The sequence below is a fragment of the Phyllobates terribilis genome, unplaced genomic scaffold (assembly GCF_046119375.1).
Source record: "Phyllobates terribilis strain yellow unplaced genomic scaffold, ASM4611937v1 Scaffold_7__3_contigs__length_470593459, whole genome shotgun sequence".
Classification (NCBI taxonomy): Eukaryota; Metazoa; Chordata; class Amphibia; order Anura; family Dendrobatidae; genus Phyllobates; species Phyllobates terribilis.
Window position 1 is genome coordinate 409,652,174 of NW_027362767.1, and position 25,028 is coordinate 409,677,201.

At 47.1% G+C, this 25,028-nt stretch overlaps 1 protein-coding gene across 1 annotated transcript in view; it reads right to left on the minus strand.

Annotated features, from left to right (window-relative positions):
• Positions 1 to 25,028, minus strand: part of LOC141155546 (vomeronasal type-2 receptor 26-like) — a 137,244-nt gene that overhangs the window by 68,388 nt on the left and 43,828 nt on the right. The window contains exons 3-4 of the mRNA XM_073642412.1: positions 11,351 to 11,563; positions 8,712 to 8,835 (exon numbers count right to left, since the gene is read on the minus strand). Of these exons, the coding sequence (XP_073498513.1) occupies positions 8,712 to 8,835; positions 11,351 to 11,563 (337 nt within the window). The remainder of the gene's footprint in view (positions 1 to 8,711; positions 8,836 to 11,350; positions 11,564 to 25,028) is intronic.

Sequence of the window (25,028 nt, forward strand, 5' to 3'; positions counted from 1 at the left end):
TCTTGTTAAGCTACTGGGACCTCCACGTCTCTTCCGAGGGGCATTAAAACTGTCTTGTTAAGCTACTGTGACCTCCACGTCTCTTCTGAGGGGCATTAAAACTGTCTTGTTAAGCTACTGTGACCTCCAACCACTTTTCCAAGGGGCATTAAAACCGTCTTGTTAAGCTACTGTGACCTCCACCACTTTTCCAAGGGGCATTAAAACTGTCTTGTTAAGCTACTGCGACCTCCACCACTTTTCCAAGGGGCATTAAAACCGTCTTGTTAAGCTACTGTGACCTCCACGTCTCTTTCGAGGGGCATTAAAACTGTTTTGTTAAGCTACCGTGACCTCCACCACTTTTACAAGGGGCATTAAAACCATATTGTTAAGCTAATGGGACCTCCACGTCTCTTCCGAGGGGCAATAAAACCGTCTTGTTAAGCTTCTGTGACCTCAACGTGTCTTCCAAGGGGCATTAAAACCGTCTTGTTAAGCTACTGTGATCTCCACCACTTTTCCAAGGGGCATTAAAACTGTCTTGTTAAGCTACTGGGACCTCCACGTCTCTTCTGAGGGGCATTAAGACCGTCTTGTTAAGCTACTGTGACTTCCACATCTCTTCCGAGGGGCATTAAAACCGTCTTGTTAAGCTACTGTGACCTCCACGTCTCTTTCGAGGGGCAATAAAACCGTCTTGTTAAGCTACTGTGACCTCCACCACTTTTCCAAGGGGCATTAAAACCGTCTTGTTAAGCTACTGGGACCTCCACCACTTTTCCAAGGGGCATTAAAACCATCTTGTTAAGCTACTGTGACCTCCACGTCTCTTCTGAGGGGCATAAAAACCGTCTTCTTAACCCACTCTGAACTCCACAGCTCTTCCAAGGGGCATTGAAATGTTGTTTTTAATTACCTCTAACCTCCACGACTCTTCCAACGGGCATTGCATTTCCTCCTAATTTTAGTCAGCTTTTGCTTTTCAATGAAAAAGCGAAAACTAAGGGAGACCCACTCCCCAATAATGGGTAGAAGGTTTTTAGTATGCTGCAATCCACGTCTGTTTCAAGGGGCATTGCAGTTCCTCCTAATTTTTGGAAAGCCTTCCATTCATTGCTTAGGCTAACAGTGTACAGGAGACTCAGTTGCTATAAATGGAAAAAACGGTTTAGTTAAGGCCCTCTGACCTCCATATCACTTCCAAGGGGCATTGGAGTGCCTCGAAATTTTTGGTAGGCATTGCACTGACTGTATGCCCTATAACTGTGTAGCCGAACCGCTCCTTTTGTTACAGAAACATATCCTACAAGACATATGTGGTTTACTGGCCTGATATTGATGTGAATGGTCCCTGTTCCTCCTGCTCTTTCTCCTTTGCCACCACCTCATCCATCATTCATCACCTGAAGCTTTGTTTTAACGGGAGTCATAGAAGCATCCAGCAATCCTCGGAGGAGGTAGGATATGCGCCAAAATGCTGACCACCTCAGGCCTAGCCGCTACTACATACATGCACTTGCATTCCAAGAAAACAAAGCAGATGCTAACTTCTATCATCATCATCATGCTCCTCACCTTGGCACTCACAACTCCCCTGATGGAGAAGCCAGGACCCACCGGAGGAGTCTGGTTGGTTCTCTGGTGGGCTTGTCCAATGCTGCCCTAAAGCAGGCCAGGCTAAGAAAAGTGTGTGGGAAGGTAACAGGAGAAATAGGGGCGGCTGGGGACCATTTATGGACACCCGGCTGCCCCCAGGCGGCTGGGGACCGTGTGTGGACACCTGGCCGCGGGGCAGCAGGGGACCAAGTATGGACACCCGGCCACCCCCTGGCAGCTGGGGACCAGGTGTGGACACCCGGCCGTCGGGCAGCTGGGGACTGAGTATGGATATCAGGCCGCCAACGCAGCCATGACGTGGTGGCCAGATTCCGTCTCCACATGCCTTAAAGGCCCAATTTAAAGTGAAAGCAAGCAAGCAGTATGGTATTGCAGCCTGGGGTGGGTGGGTGGAAGGCTGCATACTTGCGCTTGCATTGCAAGGAATGGGAGAGGTACAATTGAACACTGCGCTGGGACAAGGACTTGAACGGAGATAGTTGCAAGTCTGCAACGACAGGAGCAGGGTGGGAGGCATCTTCGCATGTGCCATGAACAGGGGGGTGGAATGCACACACTACAGTGGAATAGGCTGTCCTTCCCACTAAATGCACTGGGGAGGGCACAGGTAATGTTTTGGTATGCGCGCTTAATCTTATGTATAAGGCGCTCTGGGAAAAATAGGGGCAGCTGGGGACCGAGTATGAATGCCTCGCTGCCGAAGCAGCCATGAGGTAGTGGCCAGCTTCGGCCTCCTCCAAACTAAAAGGCCCCATTTCAAGTGCAAGCTAGCAGTATAGTATTGCAGCCTGGGGGTGGGTGGGTGGCAGGCTGCACTCTTACACTTGCATTTCAAGAAAACAAAGCAGATACTAACTTCTATCATCATCATCATGCTCCTCACTTGGCACTCTCAACTCCTCTGATGGAGAAGCCAGGGCCCACCGGAGGAGTCTCTGGTTGTCTGGTGGGCTCGTCCAATGCTGCCCTAAAGCAGGCCAGGCTAAGAAAAGTGTGGGGAAGTTTCCTGGGACAAATAGTGGTGGATGGGGACTGAGTATGGAGACCTCGCCGCCGACGCATCCATGAGGTAGAGGCCAGCTTTGGCCTCCTCCAAATTAAAAGGCCCCATTTCAAGTACATGCTAACAGTATAGTATTGCAGCCTGCGGGTGGGTGGGTGGTTGGCTGCATATTTGCGCTTGCATTGCAAGGAATGGGGGAGGTACAATTGAACACTGCCCTGGGACAAGGATTTGCACGGGGATAGTTACAAGGCTGCATCTTCTGATGCGGCAAGGATCAATTCTGATGGGCACACTTTTAGGCAGTGACCTGGGTGTCAGAGATGCTTCCAGGGGTCTTCCCCATGCTGTTCCCATTTGTTTTCAGCACTGTATGCATGTGTGACACAGCACATGGACAGATAAGGTTGTAAAATGTTAAAATGACATTTCCCGGTGAATGCATTTGTCACGGTTGAAAGCAATACAAAAGTGCAAAAATGCATAAAAAATGCTACTTGTGAACATAACCCAAGGTGTGGAGGAGTATTTTTTTGGGGGGTTATTTATTTTACCTTATACACAAGTCTTTACCCTGGAAAGGAGCTTCCTTAACATATTTCACAGGAAAGCAGTTTCAGTTTCGTTTTTGAACGTTTTATTGTGAGCCCTTAAAAGTGGCTTAATACCTCTGATCACGTTGTTGATAGCTGCGGTCTATCATTTTGTTACTTTTGCGCCACAGCTCCTCGGAGGGGCGTACGGCTACGAAAAAATAAGCATATTGTTCCTTGGCTGAACCTGTCACTAAAAATATGGGCCCCATTATTATCGGACTTATGAAACTTTAGTTATTCCTTATTTCGTTTCGGATCCGGCCCGGCTACAGACCTCTGTTAAATTCCTTTTGACGTCCTGGGAATCAAGCTTCCTCAGGTAGATGTAAATTGTCGCAGGTCTGTGTCAGAGGAAAGCTACACTTGCATTTTAATTGGGTTGGTAGCACCTCTCTTGTGCCAGCATTTGTTTAAGCTACTTCTGCTGTGTGTGATAATTTGCAGAGATCGCTCTTTAGATTGTCAGCTCTTTTCTTGTGATAAAGGGTAGATAAGGGAGGGGTGAGAGGGAAGAGGGGTTTGGGAGAAATTGTTAATATTTTCTTAATATTTCCCTGACATCGCCCCCCTCGTTTAGGTGGTGTAGGGGCTGATTTACAGATCACTCTTTAAGCCCACCTCCTGGCCCACCCTACCTGCTAATCCGACAAGCCGTGGACCCAATTCGCCCACCACTCTTACCAACTGGAGATCCAGCTTTCCGATCACCCTCACCGCTTAAGGATACATTTTCTCTCTGACAGGCTATGGGTACCTTCCTTCCATACTCTTGACAGACAGGGGGACACACCTTTCTTTTACCTTGCCCGGTTGTGGGGTCTACCTCTCCACCTGTCCTTGTTACCTTGGGAGCGGTGCTCACTACGACCGGCCATTCGTCGTGACACCGGTCGGCAGCACAGGACCACTTTCCCTATGATCCCCATGTTTCTCCCAATCCTTTCTCATCACCTCTGGAGCTGTGCTAGTCATGGGCCAGCTACCAATGACCATTCCACTACCAGGCATGACACTGATCACCTGCATGGGACAACCTGCATCCTGGTGTTCGTGCCTGCTCCCCTTGCCCATAGCACTTATTCTGGCTTGTTGTAGGGGATCCTCAGCAGCATCACACCGCGGGGTGAGGTGGCTGAATTCCCCTTTACCACAACACACACTTTTATTATACATCACATTGACATTATTGACAGTGGCATTATATGACATATCAGATCTGGGAGGCTTGTCAGGAATGTATCGGGCAACCAACTGTCCCAGATCAGTTCCCAATAGCAAATTAGTGGGGAGATACTCCGACACCCACACTTCCCTTAACCCCCTCCCGGCACCCAAGTCCAGGAAAACTCGGGCCATCTGTATGGCGAACACCCCTAAACCCGGTGAAAGTCACTTTCTTCCCAGGAATGAGTTCTTCTGGTAACACAAACTCAGGGACAATGAGGGTACGTTCTACGCCAGTGTCCTTAAGGCCAACAGTAACGGTGTTGCCCACTCTAACAGGTTGTAAGTTCTCCCGGGCCCTGCCAACCGCCCCACCTACAAAAAGAATGGCTGCAGTAGGCCCTGGGGCCTCAGGTGTGGTGTCCATCTTCTGCCTCTACGGCCAGACAAGGGTGGTGTGACCTGTTTAGTCACAAACATAACACTTACGGGAGTCAAATGCAGGCCAGGTGCTAGAAGATGGGGCAGAACCCTCTGAGGGCTGGCAGGAACACTGGGGGTGGTTGTCGGCTTACCCCCTTTCCAGCTGGCAGCGGCTGACTACCGCACCTCTGATGTGCGGTTGGCCTCATAAGCATCTGCTATCTACGCTGCTTTGGTGGCCTCCTTCCCCTCCCAGCCCAGCACAAACTGTCGCACTTCCACTGGGCAAAGACTAAGAAACTGGTCCTTCACCATCCGATCCTTCAGGTCCTCGACGGTGGTCACTGACAGTCCTCGGATCCACTGCTCAAAGTTGGTCCTGACTCCTGAGCCCATCCACCATATCACTGTAGCTATCATGTGGTCCACGTTGGAGGGCTCTGAACTTTTTCCGGTAAACCTCCGGAGTCAGCTGGTACTTTTTTATCAGGGCCTGCTTGACGGCTTTATAGTCTCCATCTTGTTCTCGAGGGAGAGAAGCAAACACCTCCAGAGCTTTTCCTCTGAGCCCTGGAGTTAAGTACCTGGCCCACTGGTCCTCGGGCAGTTGGTACTGTCTGCAAGCTTTTTCAAACCCTCGGAGAAATATGTCCATGTCTCCGTCCTTTTCCATTACAGGGAAATGCTCAGGACTGGGTATAAAACAGTTGGCACTGTTGGATTCACGGCCTGTGTGGAAGATGAACCCTTCTGAATCCGGGCTAGCTCCAGCTGGTACTGTCAGTCAGCTTGGGCCCGTTGTTCAGCTCTCTCAGCCTCTCGGTCGGCTTTTGCCAATTACTCTGCTCGCTCCAGGAATTTCAGGATTAGCTACAGTCATCTGTCAGGGTCGTCTGTGGCAAGCTGCTCCAAGGCCATCTGCAGGTGGGGGTCCACACTCTGACCACGTTGTTGACAGCAGTGACCTGGGGGTCAGAAATGCTTTCTGGGGCGATCCCCATGCTGTCCCCATGTCATTTTAGCACTTGTTAGGCTTTTAAAAGACTGCCGGGGGTGCCGCCGCAAAAATGCTTGGGTCTCCCATAGACTAACATTTTGCTCGTTGCTCGGGTTGAGCACCCGAGTATCACGGTGAGCTCGGCCCGAGCTTCGAGCACCCGAGCATTTTAGTGCTCGCTCAACACTAATCCTAAGCACTAGTGATGAGCGAGCACTAAAATGCTCGGGTACCCGTTGTTCGAGTCGAGAAAATTGGAATGCTCGAGTGCTCAGCCTGAGTATCGAGCCCAATTTAAGTCTATGGGAAACTCGGGCATTTTTTAGGCAGCTCCCCCCGGTGGTCTGCAGAGGGCCTAAAAGTTGCCCAACTCAATGGTAACAGTGCTCAAATGACATAGTAACATAGTATTACGCCACTTTTACGGACTCACAATAAAACATACAAAAATGAAACAAAATGGATTTTCCTGGGAAATATTTTAAGGAGCATCCTTTCCAGGCTAATGACTTGTATATAAGGCAAAATAAATAGCAAAAAAACAAAATTGCTCCTCCACACCTTGGGCTATGTAAACACGTAGCCTTTTTTATGCGTTTTTGCACTTTTGCATTGCTTTCAACCAAGACAAATGCATTCACTGGGAAATGTCATTTTAACATTTTACAACCTTATCTGGCCATGTGGTGTGTGAGACATCATCAGACACATCCTGTTTCATTTATGATGAAGGGACTCTGAAAGTCACAAAGCCTATTTTTATAGGGCCATGATGATAATATTCTTAAAGGGCCAGCAGTCGGCGCTCGCTATTGTTAGAGAGTCATCAGCCGGCTATGCTTTGTTTTTCCCATTATTAACGAGTGGGTTTATTATACTGTTATTGCCTATGCAGTGAATGCAAAAGCTGCCCAAAATTTGGAGGCACTCCATTGCATTTTGCAAGAGATGTAGAGGTCAGAGAGCCTCCTAAAAACAATGTTCCCATTATTAGGAAGTGCGTCTCACATAGTGTTTGTTTATGCAGTGAAGCAACGGCTGCCAAAAATTTGGATTTTTGGATTCCCTCCTACTCTGCACTCATTTCCTGTATTGATTGCACCTGTTTGAACTTATTACCTGTAAAAAAGACACCTGTTCACACACTCTTTCAATCACACTCCAACCTCTCCACCATGGCCAACACCAAAGCGCTGTCTAAGGACACCAGGGACAAAATTGTAGACCTGCACAAGGCTGGGATGGGCTACAGGACAATAGGCAAGCAGCTTGGTGAGAAGACAACAACTGTTGGCACAATTATTAGAAAATGGAAGAAACACAAGATGACTGTCAGTCTTCCTTGGCCTGTGGCTCCATTTAAGGTCTCCATCATTGGGTATGGCTGATTCTGAGAGGTCAGGAATCATACAGAATTACACGGGAGGATCTGGTCAATGACCTGAAGAGAGCTGGGACTACAGTTGCAAACATTACCGTTAGTAACACACTATGTCGTCTTGGATTAAAATCCTGCAGGGCACGCAAGGTCCCCCAGCTTAAGCCAGCACATGTCCAGGTCCATTTGAAGTTCACCAATGACCATCTGGCTGATCCAGAGGAGGCATGAGAGGAGGTCATGTGGGCAGATAAGACCAAAACAGAACTTTTTGGTATTAACTCCACTTGCTGTGTTTGGAGGAAGAAGAAGGATGAGTACAACCCCAAGAACATCATCCCAATGGTGAAGCATGGTGTGGGTGTCATACTTTGGGGGTGCTTTTCTGCAAAGGGGACATGACGACTGCACCATACTGAAGGGAAGATGGATGGGGTCATGTATTGCAAGATTTTGGCTAACAACCTCTTTGCCTCAGCAAGAGCATTGAAGATTTGTTGTGGCTGAGTCTTCCAGCATGATAATGACTGAAAACACAGAGCCAGGGCAACTAAGGAGTGGCTCTGTAAGTAGTATTTCAAGTTCCTAGAGTGGCCTAGCCAGTCTCCAGATCTGAACCCAATAGTAAATCTTTGGAGGGAGCTGAAACTCAATGTTGCCCAGTGACAGCCCCGAAACCTGAAAGATCCGGAAAAGATCTGTATGGTGGAGTGGGCCAAAATCCTTGCTGCAGTGTGTGGAAACTTGGTCGAGAACTACAGGAAACTTCTGACCTCTGTAAGTGTAAACAAAAATTTCAATACCAAATATTAAGTTCTGTTTTTCCATTGTATTAAATACTTATTTCATGCAATAAAATGCTAATTAATTATGTCAAAATCATACAATGTGATTTTCTGGATTTTTTTCTTTAAGATTCAGCCTTTCACAGTGCACTACAATAATAATTACAGACCTCTCCATTCTTTGTAGGTGGGAAAACTTGCAAAATCGACAGTGTATCAAATACTTATTTTCCCCGCTGGATATAATATAAATACATTTAGTAACTCTCCAGGTATACAATTCCCAGCAGTCACCAGTATCACAAAACGCAGTCATTTATTCCTTTGAGTAAACCACAAGAGCTTTTGACATGAGAAATACAGCAAGTTGTAATCAGGGCAGTATAAGCGTGCAACAAAGTGAAACGGCCCTCGCCTGTAGAACCACCTGCTGTGAAAAAATGCTTATGTTTTACTGACAAAGTCATAAGTGACTAAGTTTCATGATACTTGTCAATGCTGCACATTAATTCTGCTATTTAATCTGTTATGTCAGGTATGATAAGATGAGCATTGTGGGAGTTGACCAGCTGGGAAATATTTTGGATGTGGTGTAAGAAGGTAAATTAAGTCATGTCATAGTCATGTGAAATGCTGGATCAGAAATTGAATAAAAAAATGTAATTTTATTAATTTTAAAGTTTATGAAAACTCTAATTAGACTCACATTATAAATAAAAACTATTAAAAGAGAGTCATTTCCTCAAGGTAGTCTATTTCTACCCACCAGTTGTATTTGAGATTTCTCCTGCTGAACAGGAAACACAGTTGTAGCAGCAGATGGCTTCTCCTTCTCGACCGGATTTTCGAAATCCTGATGGACAGCTATCTGTGCACACTGAGCGAGGGATCTACAAGGTTAAGACGCAAAAGCATATTTTTGTGAGGAAATGTCTACAAATATGTTTAATGTATTTTTTTTCTGTGAACTGATATTGGATGTCTTTTCCCTTAATAAAGGGAATTTGTCATATTGAGGTAAATCCTCCTTAACTCCTATATCACATAAATGGAAATATAGGTTTTTGAAAGGTAAATTCATCGACTCCTTTATATCTTCTATCTGTAGCTTCATTTCTGAGAAATTTTCATTTTAATCCATATGCAAATTATGCATTACGTGCTCTGGGCTTGATAGAGCAAATCGATGTCTCTGCCACTCATGTCTGTTTCTTCGCCAAGCACCGGCCTCTTTAGTTTGATTAATAGCTCTCTTGTCTGTGTGATGTCAAGCATAAGGCAAATAAATCAAACAGTGAGCTGTCAATCAAACTGAAGAAGCTGGAACTGAGTGATGAAACAAACTTGGGAGGTAGAGGCCTGTGAAGTGCTCTTTCATGCCCAGAGCACTTAATGCATAATTTGCATATAAATTGAAACACTGATGTCTCGAAAATGCTTCTACAGATAGAAGATATACAGGTGTTGAAAGACTTAGCTTTCAAAAACCTGCATGCCCATATACTTGGTTGGGTGTGATCTTGGATAATTATGGCATTGCAGTTTATCCCCATTCCCTTTAAAGAAGCACTCCCATCAAAGTTTTTGTCCTTTTAATTAGGGATGAGCGAACTTGTGGAAGTTCGGGTTCATCAGGTTCGGCCGAACTTTCGGGTACCAGACCTTGACCCCGGACCCAAACCTCATATAAGCCAATGGGGACCCGAACGTTGGTGCTGTAAAATGGCTGTAATGCCTTGCTTGTGTATTTTTCTGTACTCATTATGCTGGGAATGGGCCAATATTCATGGACCTTCCCAGCCTATTAATATCAGCCCCAACTATCTGCTTTGCCTTTGTTGGTTTTTAAAAATGACGTTGGGTCCCCCTTATTTTTAATGAACAGCTAAGGCAAAGTAGACAGCTGGAGGTTGATATTAATAGCCTTGGAAGGTCCATAGATATTGGCCCCTTCCCAGCCTAAGGATACCAGCTTACTGGGTCAGACTACACATGTCTTATTTATCATTGGCAAACATGGGGACTCATCGGCAGGGATATAACAAGATGCAAACGTTTCAGTTGCACCAGGCTCTAAAGCTTCTTAATAGGTCATTTTGGCCTCATGATATTAACAATTTCACGAGATCGCCAGGAAACAGAGCGCTTGGATGGGATGCAGTCAGGATGGTATGAATGATTTTTTTTATTTTATTTAGCCCACTGGAGGCATTTAAAAAGGATTGACTAGTAGTGAAGAGCTCCTTTAAAGAACGTTGATAGTTGGAGTTCCTGATGGAGAATTTGCATTGGGGCCACTGCACATAGGAGCTGTAAACACAAATATAATACAGTCCTGGTCGGATGCCTGCGTTCTGGTAGCGTATATAGCTTCGGGGGAGGGAAAGATTACAGAGCAAATGAAACAGGACTGTTAAATTTTATATTTAATCCAAAAGGGAGGCAGTGTTTAGAAAAAATAAACAAGGATTTTACAAAGGAGACATTACAATACATATGCAGTTACACAAAATAATAAGGATTAATGAAGAAACTTACTATATTGTTCGCAGAGACGACTCTATAGCTGGAGGGGAGCTCCCCTATGACTGTTCAGCAAACGTGACTCCTTGCAAATGATACATATACTGCAATGAGTACTGATTTATCCTCAATGGATTCTTTTATGCTGAAGGGAGAGACTTGCCCACACACGCCCTGGGATGACATCACGTGGGCTGGACTCCAGCCTTCAAATTTTTATTAGAATTCCTACTTCTGGGATAACTCCTTGGTGGTTGATCATAAAGGCCCAAAAATGATAGCATATTTTCCGCTATGATTTTGCCTTTCTCCAGAGACCACTCACGATATAGCTGCGGTCTATCATTTTGTTACTTTTGCGCCACAGCTCCCCGGAGGGGCGTACGGCTATGAAAAAATAAGCATATTGTTCCTTGGCTGAACCTGTCACTAAAAATATGGGCCCCATTATTATTGGACGTATGAAACTTTAGTTGCTCCATATTTCGTTTGTGCTCCGGCCCGGCTACAGACCTCTGTTAAATTCCTTTTGACATCCCGGGAATCAAGCTTCCTCAGCTAGATGTAAATTGTCGCAGGTCTGTGTCAGAGGAAAGCTACACTCACATTTTAATTGGGTTGGTAGCACCTCTCTTGTGCCAGCATTTGTTTAAGCTACTTCTGCTGTGGGTGATAATTTGTAGAGAAATCGCTATTTAGATTGTCAGCTCTTCTCTTGTGATAAAGGGTAGATAAGGGAGGGGTGAGAGGGAAGAGGGGCTTGGGAGAAATTGTAAGGGAAATATTAAGAAAATATTAACAATCAATTTGCAAAAATGAGCATATCCTTAAAGACCGAGTAGATTTAAATTATTAAAATTCAAACTTTATGTTTAAACTTACAGTAGAATTACTCGATGGCCATTGGATGCTGCTGTTGTTGAGAGAGAGTTGCTCAGAAAAATATCTACCAACATTCACATTTTCGGTAGCTTCATTTGGAAATATTAACCAATTTAGGAAATCTAAATGGCCCGGAGTTTCACCATATTCATTAAAATATATTTTATCTCCAGTTTTAGTTTCAAAAGAGATGTGTCTTAGAAAATGAACCAACTAAAGGATATAAAGAATAATGTTTTGTGGTTAAATTAAACCATTGGATAAAAGATGGTGGGAGGTTTCAAAGGAAAATACAAATACATGAAACATTTCACATCTGGGGATCGTCTTCTCCAACCTCGCTGTGGGAAGCCATATCTGACCATTGGTGTCCCTGCATGGTTTCAATTTGAATTGATTATTGAGTGTGTAAAAAATGAAGGAGCCAGGTCTGTCAAGGTAGGAGTTGCTGTTTCATTAGGCCATCAATGTGTAATCAATGGGAGTCTGACAGCAGTAGCCCCACTCATAAGCAGAAAGTGGACCACATTTTTTCCAATGTTTATCCAAACACAGTAAGACAAACAGAAGATTGACACCATCAGACAAAACTTTGGCCTAAAGTCCACACAACCCCTCCTCATATCTACTCAACCCTCCTCCTCCAAACCCCACTTCTCCACCATTACAGAAGGTCAAGTCTCCTCTTTACTCTCCAAATCACACCTCACCACCTGCGAACTTGACCCAATCCCATCCCACCTCATCACTAACCTCACCACAGTCTTCATCCCAACCCTAACCCACCTCTTCAATCTATCACTAACAACCGGAGTCTTCCCCTCATGTTTCAAACATGCCGCAATCACACCCATCCTCAAAAAGCCCTCCCTTGACCCTTCCTCTCTGACCAGCTACCGCCCCATATCACTCCTCCCCTTTGCCTCAAAACTTCTAGAACAACATGTCCACCTTGAACTGTCCTCCCATCTCTCCTCCTGCTCCCTCTTCGACCGTCTAAAGTCTGGCTTCCGACCGCATCACTCGACTGAAACTGCCCTGACCAAAGTCACCAATGACCTACTAAATGCCAAATCCAAGCAACACTACTCCATCCTCCTCCTTCTGGACCTGTCATCTGCCTTTGACACAGTCGACCATTCCCTCTTACTCCAGATTCTCTCATCTCTTGGCATCACGGACTTGGCTCTATCTTGGATCTCCTCATACTTAACAGACAGGACATTCAGCGTCTCCCACTCACGCACCACCTCCTCATCTCGCCCCCTATCTGTCGGTGTCCCCCAAGGTTCAGTTCTAGGACCTCTGCTCTTCTCCATCTACACCTTCGGCCTGGGACAGCTCATAGAGTCTCACGGCTTTCAGTATCACCTCTATGCTGACGACACACAGATCTACCTCTCTGGACCCGATATCTCCTCCCTACTAACCAGAATCCCACAATGTCTGTCCGCCATCTCATCCTTCTTCTCCGACAGGTTTCTAAAACTCAACATGGATAAAACAGAGTTCATCATCTTTCCACCCTCTCATTCACATCCCCCATCCGACCTATCCATCAACGTCAATGGCTGTTCACTCTCCCCAGTCCCACAAGCTCGCTGCCTTGGGGTAACCCTGGACTCTGATCTCTCCTTCAAGCCACATATCCAAGCCCTTTCCACCTCCTGCCGACTCCAACTCAAAAACATCTCCCGGATCCGTGCATTCCTCAGCAAAGACTCTGCAAAAACACTAGTGCATGCCCTCATCATATCCCGCCTCGACTACTGCAACCTCCTGCTCCGTGGCATCCATTCCAACACTCTTGCACCTCTCCAATCTATCCTAAACTCTGCTGCTCGACTAATCCACCTGTCCCCCCGCTATTCCCCGGCCTCTCCTCTCTGTCAATCCCTTCACTGGCTCCCCATTGCCCAGAGAATTCAGTTCAAAACTCTAACCATGGCATACAAAGCCATCCACAACCTGTCTCCCCCATACATCTGTGACCTAGTCTCCCGGTACTTACCTGCACGCAACCTCCGATCCTCACAAGATCTCCTGCTCTACTCCCCTCTTATCTCCTCCTCCCACAATTGTATACAAGATTTCTCCCGTGCTTCCCCCCTACTCTGGAACTCTCTACCCCAACATATCAGACTCTCGCCGACCGTGGAAACCTTCAAAAGGAACCTGAAGACCCACCTCTTCCGACAAGCCTACAACCTCCAGTAAACACCACTGCACGACCAGCTCTACCCTCACCTACTGTATCCTCACCCATCCCTTGTAGACTGTGAGCCCTCGCGGGCAGGGTCCTCGCTCCTCCTGTACCAGTCGCTGACTCGTTTTGTTAAGATTATGTAAATGCTTTTGTTATGTATATCCCTATCACATGTAAAGCGCCATGGAATAAATGGCGCTATAATAATAAATAATAATAATAATGTCTAGGGATGGAGGCATGATCTATCCTAGATACTAGTGATGAGCAGATCCCATCACACAATCCTAATCCCTGATCCAGATCAGTTCTCTCTGGCCTTGGACAGAAGCTGTGCAAATTTCCTGACCTTCAGGGTTCCTCTTTGTGGCGTTTGATTTTCCAGCTTGATGGGACGTCATCGGCGTGGTGTGTGGCACACAGGTGACACCATGCTAGATCAGCAAATCATAAGACGAGCCTAGAATCCTGGAAACTTGTGCAGCTTTGATCCATGGCCAGAGAGCACTGACCTCGACAGTGGTGGCACGAATAAATCCGGTCATCTTTACTAGAGACTATATTAGCGTATTGACAGTTTTATGACTAATAACTATAATTTGTTACTTCTGACATTAAAGGGAACCTGGAATCAAGTTTTCCTTATAAAAACTAGCGCCACCTCATCATGTTTTATAATTTCCTAGTTTTTAAGGTTGAAAGTCTATTGAGTTTAAGCGTAACATGTTGATCCACAGGAAGGCAAAAAAAACAACATGAATTTAGTACTTATAACCTGTAATATTATATATTTCAAGAAAAGCATCCAGACCCTCCTTCCTTGATCTTTTGTAGTGAATCAACCATTATATTGTGTGGCAGAAAGTTCAATTAGTCTTACTGCTCGCACAGTAAAGCATCAATAGTCTCAGTGCTCGTGTGGCGCCCTGCTACGCCTAGGTGCCACAGAACCCAGTAGGGTGCATGGATGGACTTCTCCACAAGAGGCCCTCACACATTCACACACCTCCACCCTACCACCTCAGACCACCAAAGGGAGCCCCATTAGGGATATATAAACTAGAGGGTGGAGTCAGGTAGGGAGAGTGTGCTGGCACTTAGATCAGTGAAGAAGCTGCATGCTGGCTGCTGTGCTTAATCGAGCCAAGGCCTACAGCACGAGTTGAAGCCTAGTGAGGGTCCCGAGTGTGGCCGATGGCAAGGAGGAGAGGAGAGAGGAGTTAAGGGGGCAGAGGAGCATACCAGGCTCACCCCAAACTATACACCGGACACCGAGTCCACGCCTACAGGGTCCCTTTATACCCAGTAGGGACCACTGGATACCTGGAGTACTACAAGTCCCAGGTTGACCAACGCTGACTAACGTTACCAGGGCTAGGAGTCACGGAGGCCCCAGCGTCCAGGGAGAGTGATCTCCAAGAGAAAGCCCTACCACCAGGTCAGCAGCTGCAAGAGAGAGAGCCAGTAATCATGCCAGGCCTAGCTCCAGGCAGGTCAGAAGCTTAGCAAGTGAAAGCAACGGATCAGGAGGCCCTATACCCGCTCACAAGGGAGAGTCGAGAAGTGCACCCTTCCTACAGAGTACCCTGGACCATACCTGCATCTACATCAGTAAAGGTACCGAAGCGAACCCCCGTGTGAGTGTCCGTCATTTCTCCCTGAACCATCCTGGCAGTCTTAAACCTGTTCCACCATCCATTCCCCCACGCTGCCCTGAGGCCCTCTCCACCTGTGGGGAGCCGTTCCATCATAAGCTGCCCTAACATCCGCTTCAGAGGACTGTCGCAGCACGGGTAATCCTTACCAGGCACCACAGGTGGCGTCACGAACTTTACAAATCCCCTATAAATAATTCCCCTTTTTGTTGACCACCCTGGGCCACGGACCGGGCCAGCCACCAAGATATCCCCCACCGGCATCCATCGGCCCAGCTGCCGAGTACCCCACGGCCATGGGGGCGCGTCACTCGCACAGTAAAAAATCTGCATGTGAGGATGATTTTAACTTTTTTCTATTCTTAGAGGATGCCCCATTGTTACCATTGTAGGTCTAGGTATAAAAAGATAATTAGAAAGATCTCTGGACTTTTCCCTCATACATTTGTACAATATAATAAGATCATCCATAAGCCTTCTTTTTTAAAACTGAATAGCCCCAAGGGACCAATAAACCTAGGTCCCAGCTTCCAAGAAGGAACTTTCAATCTTATATTCCTGGTAGACAATCACACAAAGTCATTCACATTCAGGTCCGGACCTGGCAAGTAAGCGCTTTCTGTCAGCCATACATTTATACCTGTCTCCCATGATCTTTAAATTACTCAGCACACCCTGCCATAGAGAGGAGAGCGACAAAGCAAGCCGTTCCTCCTCAGAAACTCCTGAAGCTCCTCCCCCACTAAAGCTACCAAACTGTAGGTGATAACCGTATGCACCGAAGAATGGTGACCTGTCAGTGGATTCTTGACGATGATTATTAATGGCAAATTCTGCCAGCAATAGGTGGGATGCCCAATCCTCCTGATTTTTGGAAATGAAAGACCTGAGGTAGGTCTCCAAATTCTGATTGACATGCTTGGTTTGTCCATTCGACTGAGGGTGGAAGGCAGAGGAAAAGGACAGTTGTACCCCCAGTAAAGAACAGAATACCATCCAGAACTTGGAAACAAACTGGGTCCCATCGGAGGAAACCCCATGAAGCTTCACAATCTCATTTCTGAACATCTGAGCAAGTGTCTCGGCATTTGGAAGTGCAGGCAATGCGACAAAATGAACCATTTTACTGCACCTGTCTACTACCACCAAAACCACCGTATTGCCTGCAGAAACCGGTAGGTCAGTAATAAAATCCATGGACAAGTGTGTCCATGACCTACTAGGGAGAGGTAGCGGAAGAAGAGTACCAGACGGATGGGTATGCGAAACCTTAGAACACGCGCAAATACTACAAGCAGCTATGTGTTCAATTACATCCTAATGCAACCCTTGCCACCAAAAATTATGAGAGAGGAGGTCCGCGGTTGGCTTACTGTTATGATCTGCAAACAAGTACTAAGGAAAGAAGGGGAAAGCTTTCCCTACAGTAAGACTAAGCTGAATCCCTACGATGTAGCGGAATGCCTGTTCCTAGCGAACAGACCCGCCTTAGTCCTAGGCTAGTCTCAACGAAGACCTATAGAATAAAGGGAAGGGGTCCCTAAAAGAACTAAGGACTGGAACAAAAATAGGACACCTCCTGAACAGAGAAAGTTGTTGCAAAACACAAAAGAGAAACTGACAAAAAGGTACTAGAGGTCCCTAAAGGACCAAGCGAACTGAGAGATAGGCACCTGGCTAGCAAAACAGTCAAACAACGCTGAAGTCCAGCACAGCCAAAAAGGCGGAGCTGGAATATAAAGGAAGATGGTCACGTGACCGCAAAACACAAGATGGAAAAAACAAACAGGAGGGTTCTAACACTTACCACCTGGATGCCCAGCAAGCACAGTGTTATGATGTTCCTTGATTATTTTGTGGCGCAGATAAGATTTCACAAATAACTTTCCTGAAGGGTAGGTGGCAGGGGCATCCCCCTGTGTCTCCAACACCTCAAACTGCAGTTGAGGATAAAGTGCCAAAATGACTACCCTTTTCCGTAATATTGGGGCAGGGTTCTCATAGTCAACACCACCAGGGAAGCTCCGGGACAAAGCATCAGCCTTGACATTTTTGACCCCTGGATGAAAAGTGACAACAAAATTGAACCTAGTAAAAAACAGGGACCATCTGGCTTGCCTAGGGTTGAGATGTTTAGCTGACTGGAGATATGACAGGTTCTTATGGTCAGTAATAACAGTAATAGTAACATCCCCCTCCAACCAATGTCGCCATTCCTCAATTGCCAATTTGATTGCCAAAATTTCCCTATTACCCACGTCATAATTTCTCTCAGCCGAAGACAGTTTTTTAGGAAAGAAAGCATATGGACGCCATTTACCAGGCGACGAACCCTGAGACAACACAGCCCCAACCCCGACATCCGACGCATCAACCTCCACGATAAAGGGTTGAGAAACATCAGGGTGACTGAGTATAGGTGCAGTGGCAAAATTATTCTTTAAGGAAGAAAAAGCCTAGAGGGAAGCATCCGACCATTTGGAAAAGTCAGACCCCTTCTTAGCCATGTCATTAAGGGGTTTCACTATAACAGAGTAATTTTGGATGAATTTCCTGTAAAAATAAGTAAACTCCAGAAAACGTAGAGCCTTCAGGTTCTCGGACATTCCCAGTCAAGGACTGCACGGATCTTCTCCGGATCCAACCGAAAACCTGAAGATGAAAACAAGTACCCCAAAAACTGCACCTCCTGAATAGCGAAAACACATTTTTCCAGTCTGGCATAAAGTTTGCTATCCCTTTAATATCTGGAGTAGTGTTGAGCCACCCCCGTAGTGTTCGAGTTCGGTTCGGTTCGTCGAACACCCGTGTGTTCGCCGAACTGTTCGTCGAACTGTTCGTCGGACACCTTCGAACACCGTTAAAACCAATGGCAGGCAAACAAAAACACATAGAAACACATAGAAAACACCTTCAAAGGTGTCCAAAAGCTGGCAAACTGCTCAGAAGACACAACTAACACATGGAAAAGTGACAAGTACATATAGTCATGCGAAAAGAAAAGAGGTGGAGGAGTAAAAGGAGGGGGAGACACAAATATAGGCATGTCATGCCCTTCTAAAATCCAAAAAGTGAGAAGCTGACACGTTCAGTCCGCTCCTGCCCGTGCCACCTCCGTGTCGCCGGGTTTGTGCCAGAGCCGCGGTGAACCCTGACGGCCAGCCCCCCTCTCCCAATACTGGTGCCTGTCCGCTGGTGGGTCGAGCGAGCCCCCCTGTGGTGGAGGCAGCTCTAAGCTTTTAATTTAAATTGTCTCTCTAATTTGAATAAATACACTTTAAATCCATTTACAAGGATCTATTGGAGGGCAAGTCTCATGCCAGCAGCCGCGTAATTCCAGCTCCAGTAGTGTCCACTAAAGCTGCTGCAGTTAAAAAGCTTTTATAAGGATCGAGCTCGGCTGTCCACCGCAAGGCATCCTAGTGCCAGTCCCAGCCCCTATGCCTTGGGGTGCCTCCTGATGCTCTTCACTGAGTATCCCGTGGTCCCGAAGCATTTCCTTTGAAAAAATTAAGTGTCCAAACTACAGGTGGTGTAGCTTGCTTAACAGCCGGGATAATCCGCTGACTAGCAGACACTGCTACTAGGCACAAAGTATTTCCTGGGCTAGATGCAGTTAAAAATTTGCAATTAGATACTCTCGTTGGATGCTGAGAAAGCATTCCATAGAGTCTCCTGGCACACCATATATGATTCTCTTAAAAAGCTTGGGGTAGGGGTCTAGGGGACCCTTTTATAGCCAAAATCACAACCCTGTATCACAATACGTCACCTAGGCGGAAGATAAATGGAACTGTAGCACCCTGAGGGCTCGGTTGCTACAGAGGTATTGCACCTCACCCAGAGGTGTGATATCTCACTCTCAGGTAAGGATGGAGTGTGGATCAGGACCCGACACCTGCATGCATTACACCACATTGCCGTGGGGCAGGGCGACCAATATGCCTCTGAGATGGGCACGACAGTCCCTGTCCCTGGCTGGAGTGGGGGGAGGGAACACTGAGGAAGGGGAACCCTGTAGTGCAGGAGCAGGGAGGAAGCAGTTCCTGGGTGCATTGAGAAGGGAGTATAAAAGGTGGGCACCATCTTAGTTCAGTGCAGAGAAGTCTGAGCAGAAGTGGCAGGGAGCAGGGGCTCTGCATGAGTTCTGCTCCGGAGGCGGGCCTAGTAACAGAGGCCCAGGTCTGGTAGAGGGAGAAGGAAGGAAGAGGAGCGGAGAAGGCTCCAGGAACGAGGAATGAAGGGATCCCAGGGGTGCGGACGGGCGAGTCGCCACTGCACGCCCGAATCCACCTGCGTGGAGGGGTCAGGCCAAAGGGGGAGACCGGTCCCCGAAACTAGTGGAGGCAGGAAACGACCCTCAGCTAGAAACCGGAGGCTCTGACATTTTATGTGGCACAGCCCCTCGCTACACCCGCTAGGAAGGCACCACATAGGGTCAGGGAAACTGGCGCCAAGTTTACCAAGAGGAGGCCCGAGGCAGCCGGACAGAAGGGTTGGTAAGAAAGGCCAGACAAAGGACACACAAAGGGGGTCCTGTGAAGCGCTCCAAGGTTATCTGGGAGTTGTCTGAGCCCCTCACCTGGTGAGCACAGTACGACGTGGGCAGCCGTTACCTGCAGACGTGGTCTGGATAATAAGAACTGTGAGTAAAGGCCCTGGACTGCATCACTGACTCCGTGTCGTTACTGCTGCTGCCCTGCACCATCACCCCCATCCTCCTCATACACTGCCCTGAGGCTATACTCCTCCCGTGGGGAGTTATGCTACGCTCTGCTGCACCCACAACACCAGCCTCAGCGGTCTGCCCTGCAGCGGCGGTTCACTCTGACCGCAATCCACGGGTGGCGTAGTCGGACATTTAAACATCAAAACCACATAAATAGTTCCGCCACTGGTTTGACCACCCTGAGCCACGGAACCAGGTCGCCGCCACGAAGACTACAACCACCAGCATCCACCAAAAAGGGTCCAGCTCCGGGTGTCCCAAGGCCCAGGGGGTGCATCAGAACATTTTCATCACCTTTCACAATCACCAATGGGACAAGGCAGGGATGTCCTCTGTCCCCTCTCTTATACATCCTAGTGACGGAGCACCTGCTCTCATCAATTCGCCATAACCCCAATATTAGGTGGATTGAGGTGGGAGGCACCGAGTATAAGTGCTCTCTATTTGCTGATGATGTCCTAGTATATAGCACTCAATCACATATATCCATCCCTGCTCTTATGGCTGAAATAGATCACTTTGTTACATGGTCAAATTTTAAAATCAATGCAGCGAAGTCTGAGGCCCTCGATGTCTCCCTCCCCAAATCCATATAGGATTCCATCCAGTCCAACTTTCCCTTTGCCTGGCCCTCACAGGGTATCAAATACTTAGGAATTCCTATTCATAGAGACCTCTCCCATCTATGTTATCTTAATTTTGGGCCCTTTATTGAACAACTCCATACAGACTACGGTTGGCAAGTTAGAACTGTAAGATTCACTACGTGAACCACTGGTGTTTTGTGGAAAAGCACATGTACACTGTGTTCCAAATTATTATGCAAAAAGTGTTTAGGAGTGATAAGGGAAGAATTTGTTTGTTTGTCAGTTAAACTCATTGATGGTGATGTGTGTCAGGGCTCTTTATATCACTGTAAGCAATTGCAGACACCTGTGCTAATTAGTTTGGCAGGTGTGTCCAATGAAAGGCAAGACTACTTAAGAAGGCTGTCTCACATTATTAAGCAGCCTACATTTTCTGCCAAAATGGGAAAGAAAAAGGATGTGTCGGCTGCTGAGAAGCAACAAATTGTGGAGTGTTTAGGTCAAGGCATGACTACAATCAACATTGTGCAATGATCAGGATGAAGTGTCTTGGCAATCAAGAAGTATGTAGCTGATTCACAGTACACAAGTGTGCGTGCTGATAAGGGCAAATTGAGGACTCTTTCCTACAGGCAATTATGTCAGGTTAAAAGAGCAGCGGCAAAAAAGCCTTGTCATAGCAGCAGACAAGTTTTTGAAGCTGCTGGTGCCTCCAACGTCCCCCGAACAACAAGATGCAGGGTCCTTCAGAGGTTTGCAGCTGTGCATACGCCATCCTGTCGACCTCCTCGATCCACTTCACACAAGCAGAAACGGCTCCAGTGGGCTAAACATTACATGAAGACTGATTTCAAAACTGTTTTGTTCACGGATGAGTGCCGTGCAGCGCTCGATGGTCCAGATGGATGGAGTGGAGGATGGCTGGTTGATGGACACCCCACGCAAACACGGCTACAGCGCCAACAAGGAGGAGGTGGAGTAATGTTTTGGGCTGGAATCATGGGGAGAGAGATTGTCGGCCCCTTTAGGATCCCTGAAGGCGCTAAAGATGAACTCCATAATGTATGTGGATTTTCTCAAACAGCACTTCCTGCCATGGTTCAAGAAGAAGAACCGTGTATTTCACAACAAGATCATTTTTTTGCATGATAATGCACCATCTCATGCTGCACATAAAACATCTGCATCTCTGGCTGATATGGGCATAAAAGGGGACAAACTTATGGTGTGACCCCCATGCTCCCCTGACCTCTACCCCATTCAGAACCTCTGGAGCATCATCAAAAGGAGTGTCTATGATGGCGGGAGGCAGTTCACATCTAAGCAACACCTCTGGGAGGGTATTCTGTCCTCATGCAAAACAATTGAAGCAGAAACCATCCAAAACCTGACAAATTCAATGGACGAGAGAGTTCAGAAGCTCCTTTCGAACAAGGGGTCCTATGTGAAAATGTAACATCACCTAGAATAAAATTTTGAGTTGAAAACTGTTTGATTTCAGTTTCTAATAACCTGCTAATGCTTATAATTTCAAAAATGACCATTTTTTTGGTCTTTATTAAAATGAAAAGGTTGATCGAAAAGTTTGGGGGATCTAAGAGTGTGGCAACCCAGTAGTCATGATTACTTCGAATTCTGACAATATGAGGGTCATGTTGCAGGTAGTGCAGCAAGAAGGCACTTATGTGTCTTGCGCATCTCGGAGCCCCAAAATTATTTTCCGGGCTAGATGCAGCTAAAAATTATTATTAATTTTAAATCTGGTGGAGCTTAGTATAGATGGCCTAATAGGATCAGTGCTGCACACTGCTACAAAGCCCAAATTATTTTCCAGCCAAGATACAGATAAACATGATTAGTAATTTTAAATCTGGTGGAGCTTATTATAGATGGCCTAATAGAATCAGTGCTGCACACTGCTACAAAGCCCAAATTATTTTCCAGCCAAGATACAGATAAACATGATTAGTAATTTGAAAGCTTAAAATGGTTGGTAGGGTGATTTTAACCAATCATCAAGCTTTTACTCTCCCCAGGATGACACAGGGGTAGAAAAGTCATTTCGGATCCATGATTTGTTCATCTTTATGAACGTGAGTCTGTCTACATTATCAGTGGAGAGCCGCGTGCGCTTATCTGTCAGCACACCACCAGCAGCGCTGAACATACGTTCAGACAGAACGCTGGCTGCGGGGCATGACAAGATCTCCAAGGCGTAAGTGGCTAGCTCCGGCCATTTATCCAGATTGGAAGCCCAAAAAGAGCAAGGGTCCAGTGACACAGTCATGGCTTCAATGTTTACTTGGAGATACTCCTGTACCATCGTCTCTAGGCGTTGACTATGTGTCAGACTTCTTGTCTCCTGTGGCCTTGCAAAGGATGGGCTAAAAAAGTGGTGAAATGATTCCGCAAAATTGATGTTACCAGCAGATACTGTGGTTCTGTTACGGTTTGAGTGCTGAACACTTGACGGTCCCACGGTTGGCAAGTTGGAACTGTGAGATTCACTACGTGCACCACTGGTGTTTTGTGGAAAAGCACATGTAAGATTCTGCAACAGTCTCTGCTGATACTCCTGCATGCGTGCATCCCTTTCTATGGCAGGAATAATTTCAGCAAATTTACTTTTGTACCGGGGATCTAACAGTGTGGCAACCCAGTAGTCAGGATTATTTCTAATTCTCACAATTCGAGGGTCATGTTGCAGGTAGTGCAGCAAGAAGGCACTCATGTGTGTTGCGCATCCAGGAGCACCAAGTCCCTGTTGTGTTGGTGGCGAGGTAACAATCATGCTTCCTTCCTCTGTCCTCTCCCCCCAACCTCGCACAACAGAAATGTGATCAAGGTCTCCCTCATCTGATGAGTCTTCCATCAGTTCATCCTCCACTTCTTCCTGGGCTCCTGCACCTTCCTCACTAGTTTGGCTGCTACCATGCGCCCTGGTAAAAGCATCTCCCCCACCCTCACATGCCTGCCGCCTTGGTGCTGCCGACCGTCTGGACCTTGCAGATGTTAGCCCTTCCGCATACAACTCCTCCTCCTCTACTTCCTCCACCTCCTCTTGTGCCACCACCTGACTCCGAATTCTGTTTAACATGTGCTCCAGCATGTAAATCACCGGAATAGTCATGCTGATAATGGCATCGTCAGCACTAAACATCTTCGTCGCCATATCAAAACTGTGCAGAAGGGTGCATAAGTTCCTGATCTGAGACCACTCCTCCAGCGTGATTTGCCCCACCTCTGGATCTCGTTGGCCGAGGCTATACGTCAGAACGTATTGCACCAGGGCTTGTCGGTGCTGCCACAGTAGCTGCAACATGTGCAGAGTTGAATTCCACCGGGTAGGCACATCGCATTTTAGCCGGTGAAGTGGCAGGCCCAACGACTTCTGTAGAGATGTAAGTCGCTGAGCTGCGGGATGCGAACGGCGGAAGTGAGCACACAGCGACCGTGCCCTCTGCAGAAGGCCATCTAGTCTGGGATAGTGGGCTAAAAATTGCTGGACAACCAGGTTCAACACGTGAGCCATACAAGGCACGTGTGTGGCATTGCCCCGGCGAAGGGCCGCACCCAGGTTTGCAGCATTGTCGTACACGGCCTTCCCTGGTTTCAGGTCCAGTGGAGACAACCATTCATGAAATTGGTTCTCCAGAGCTGACCACAACTCCTCAGCTGTGTGACTCACATTTCCCAGACATTTCAAAGTAAAAACCGCCTGATGACATTGAGCCCTACTGCCAGCATAGTAAGGAGGTGTGCAGGATCCCTTCTGCGCAGTTAGAAAGCTTGTGGCATGACCAGACAGGCTTTGGGTGCAGGTGGAAGACCGAGAGGAGGTTGAGGAGGCAGAAGCAGTGGAGGAACTTTGACATAAAGAGGATTGACGCACAACTCGTGGGGACGGCAAGACTTGGACAGCAGCCCCTTGTCCTGCTGTCACCATAGTTACCCAGTGCCCAGTCAGCGACATGTAACGCCCCTGTCCATGCCTACTCGTCCAAGTGTCTGTGGTGAAATGCACCCTGTCACACACAGAGTTTCTCAAAGAAGCGGTGATGTTGTGTGCGACATGCTGGTGGAGCGCAGGCACACCTTTCTTTGAGAAGTAGTGCCGACTGGGCATCTGGTACTGGGGCACTGCGACGGACATAAGGTCTCGAAAATCCTCTGTGTCCACAAGGCGGAAAGGCAGCATTTCTGTAGCCAAGAGCTTGCAGATGGTGAAATTCAACCTCTTAGCTTTCTCATGGCTAGGAGGAAATGGTCTTTTACTTGTCCACATCTGAGGGACCGAGGGCTGGCTATTGTGATTAGACGGGGTTGATAAGGGTGTCCCCGGCAAACTGCCGGTCTGTGAGGAAGATGCAGGCGGACATGTTAGGTTGCCTTGATCCAAAAGTGGTGCTATCGATGTCGGACAGCGCTCAACATCAGCTGGTGTTACCACCTCCAAAGAAAATGATGACCTGCCAATCACCCTGGCTGTTGCGGGTAAAGA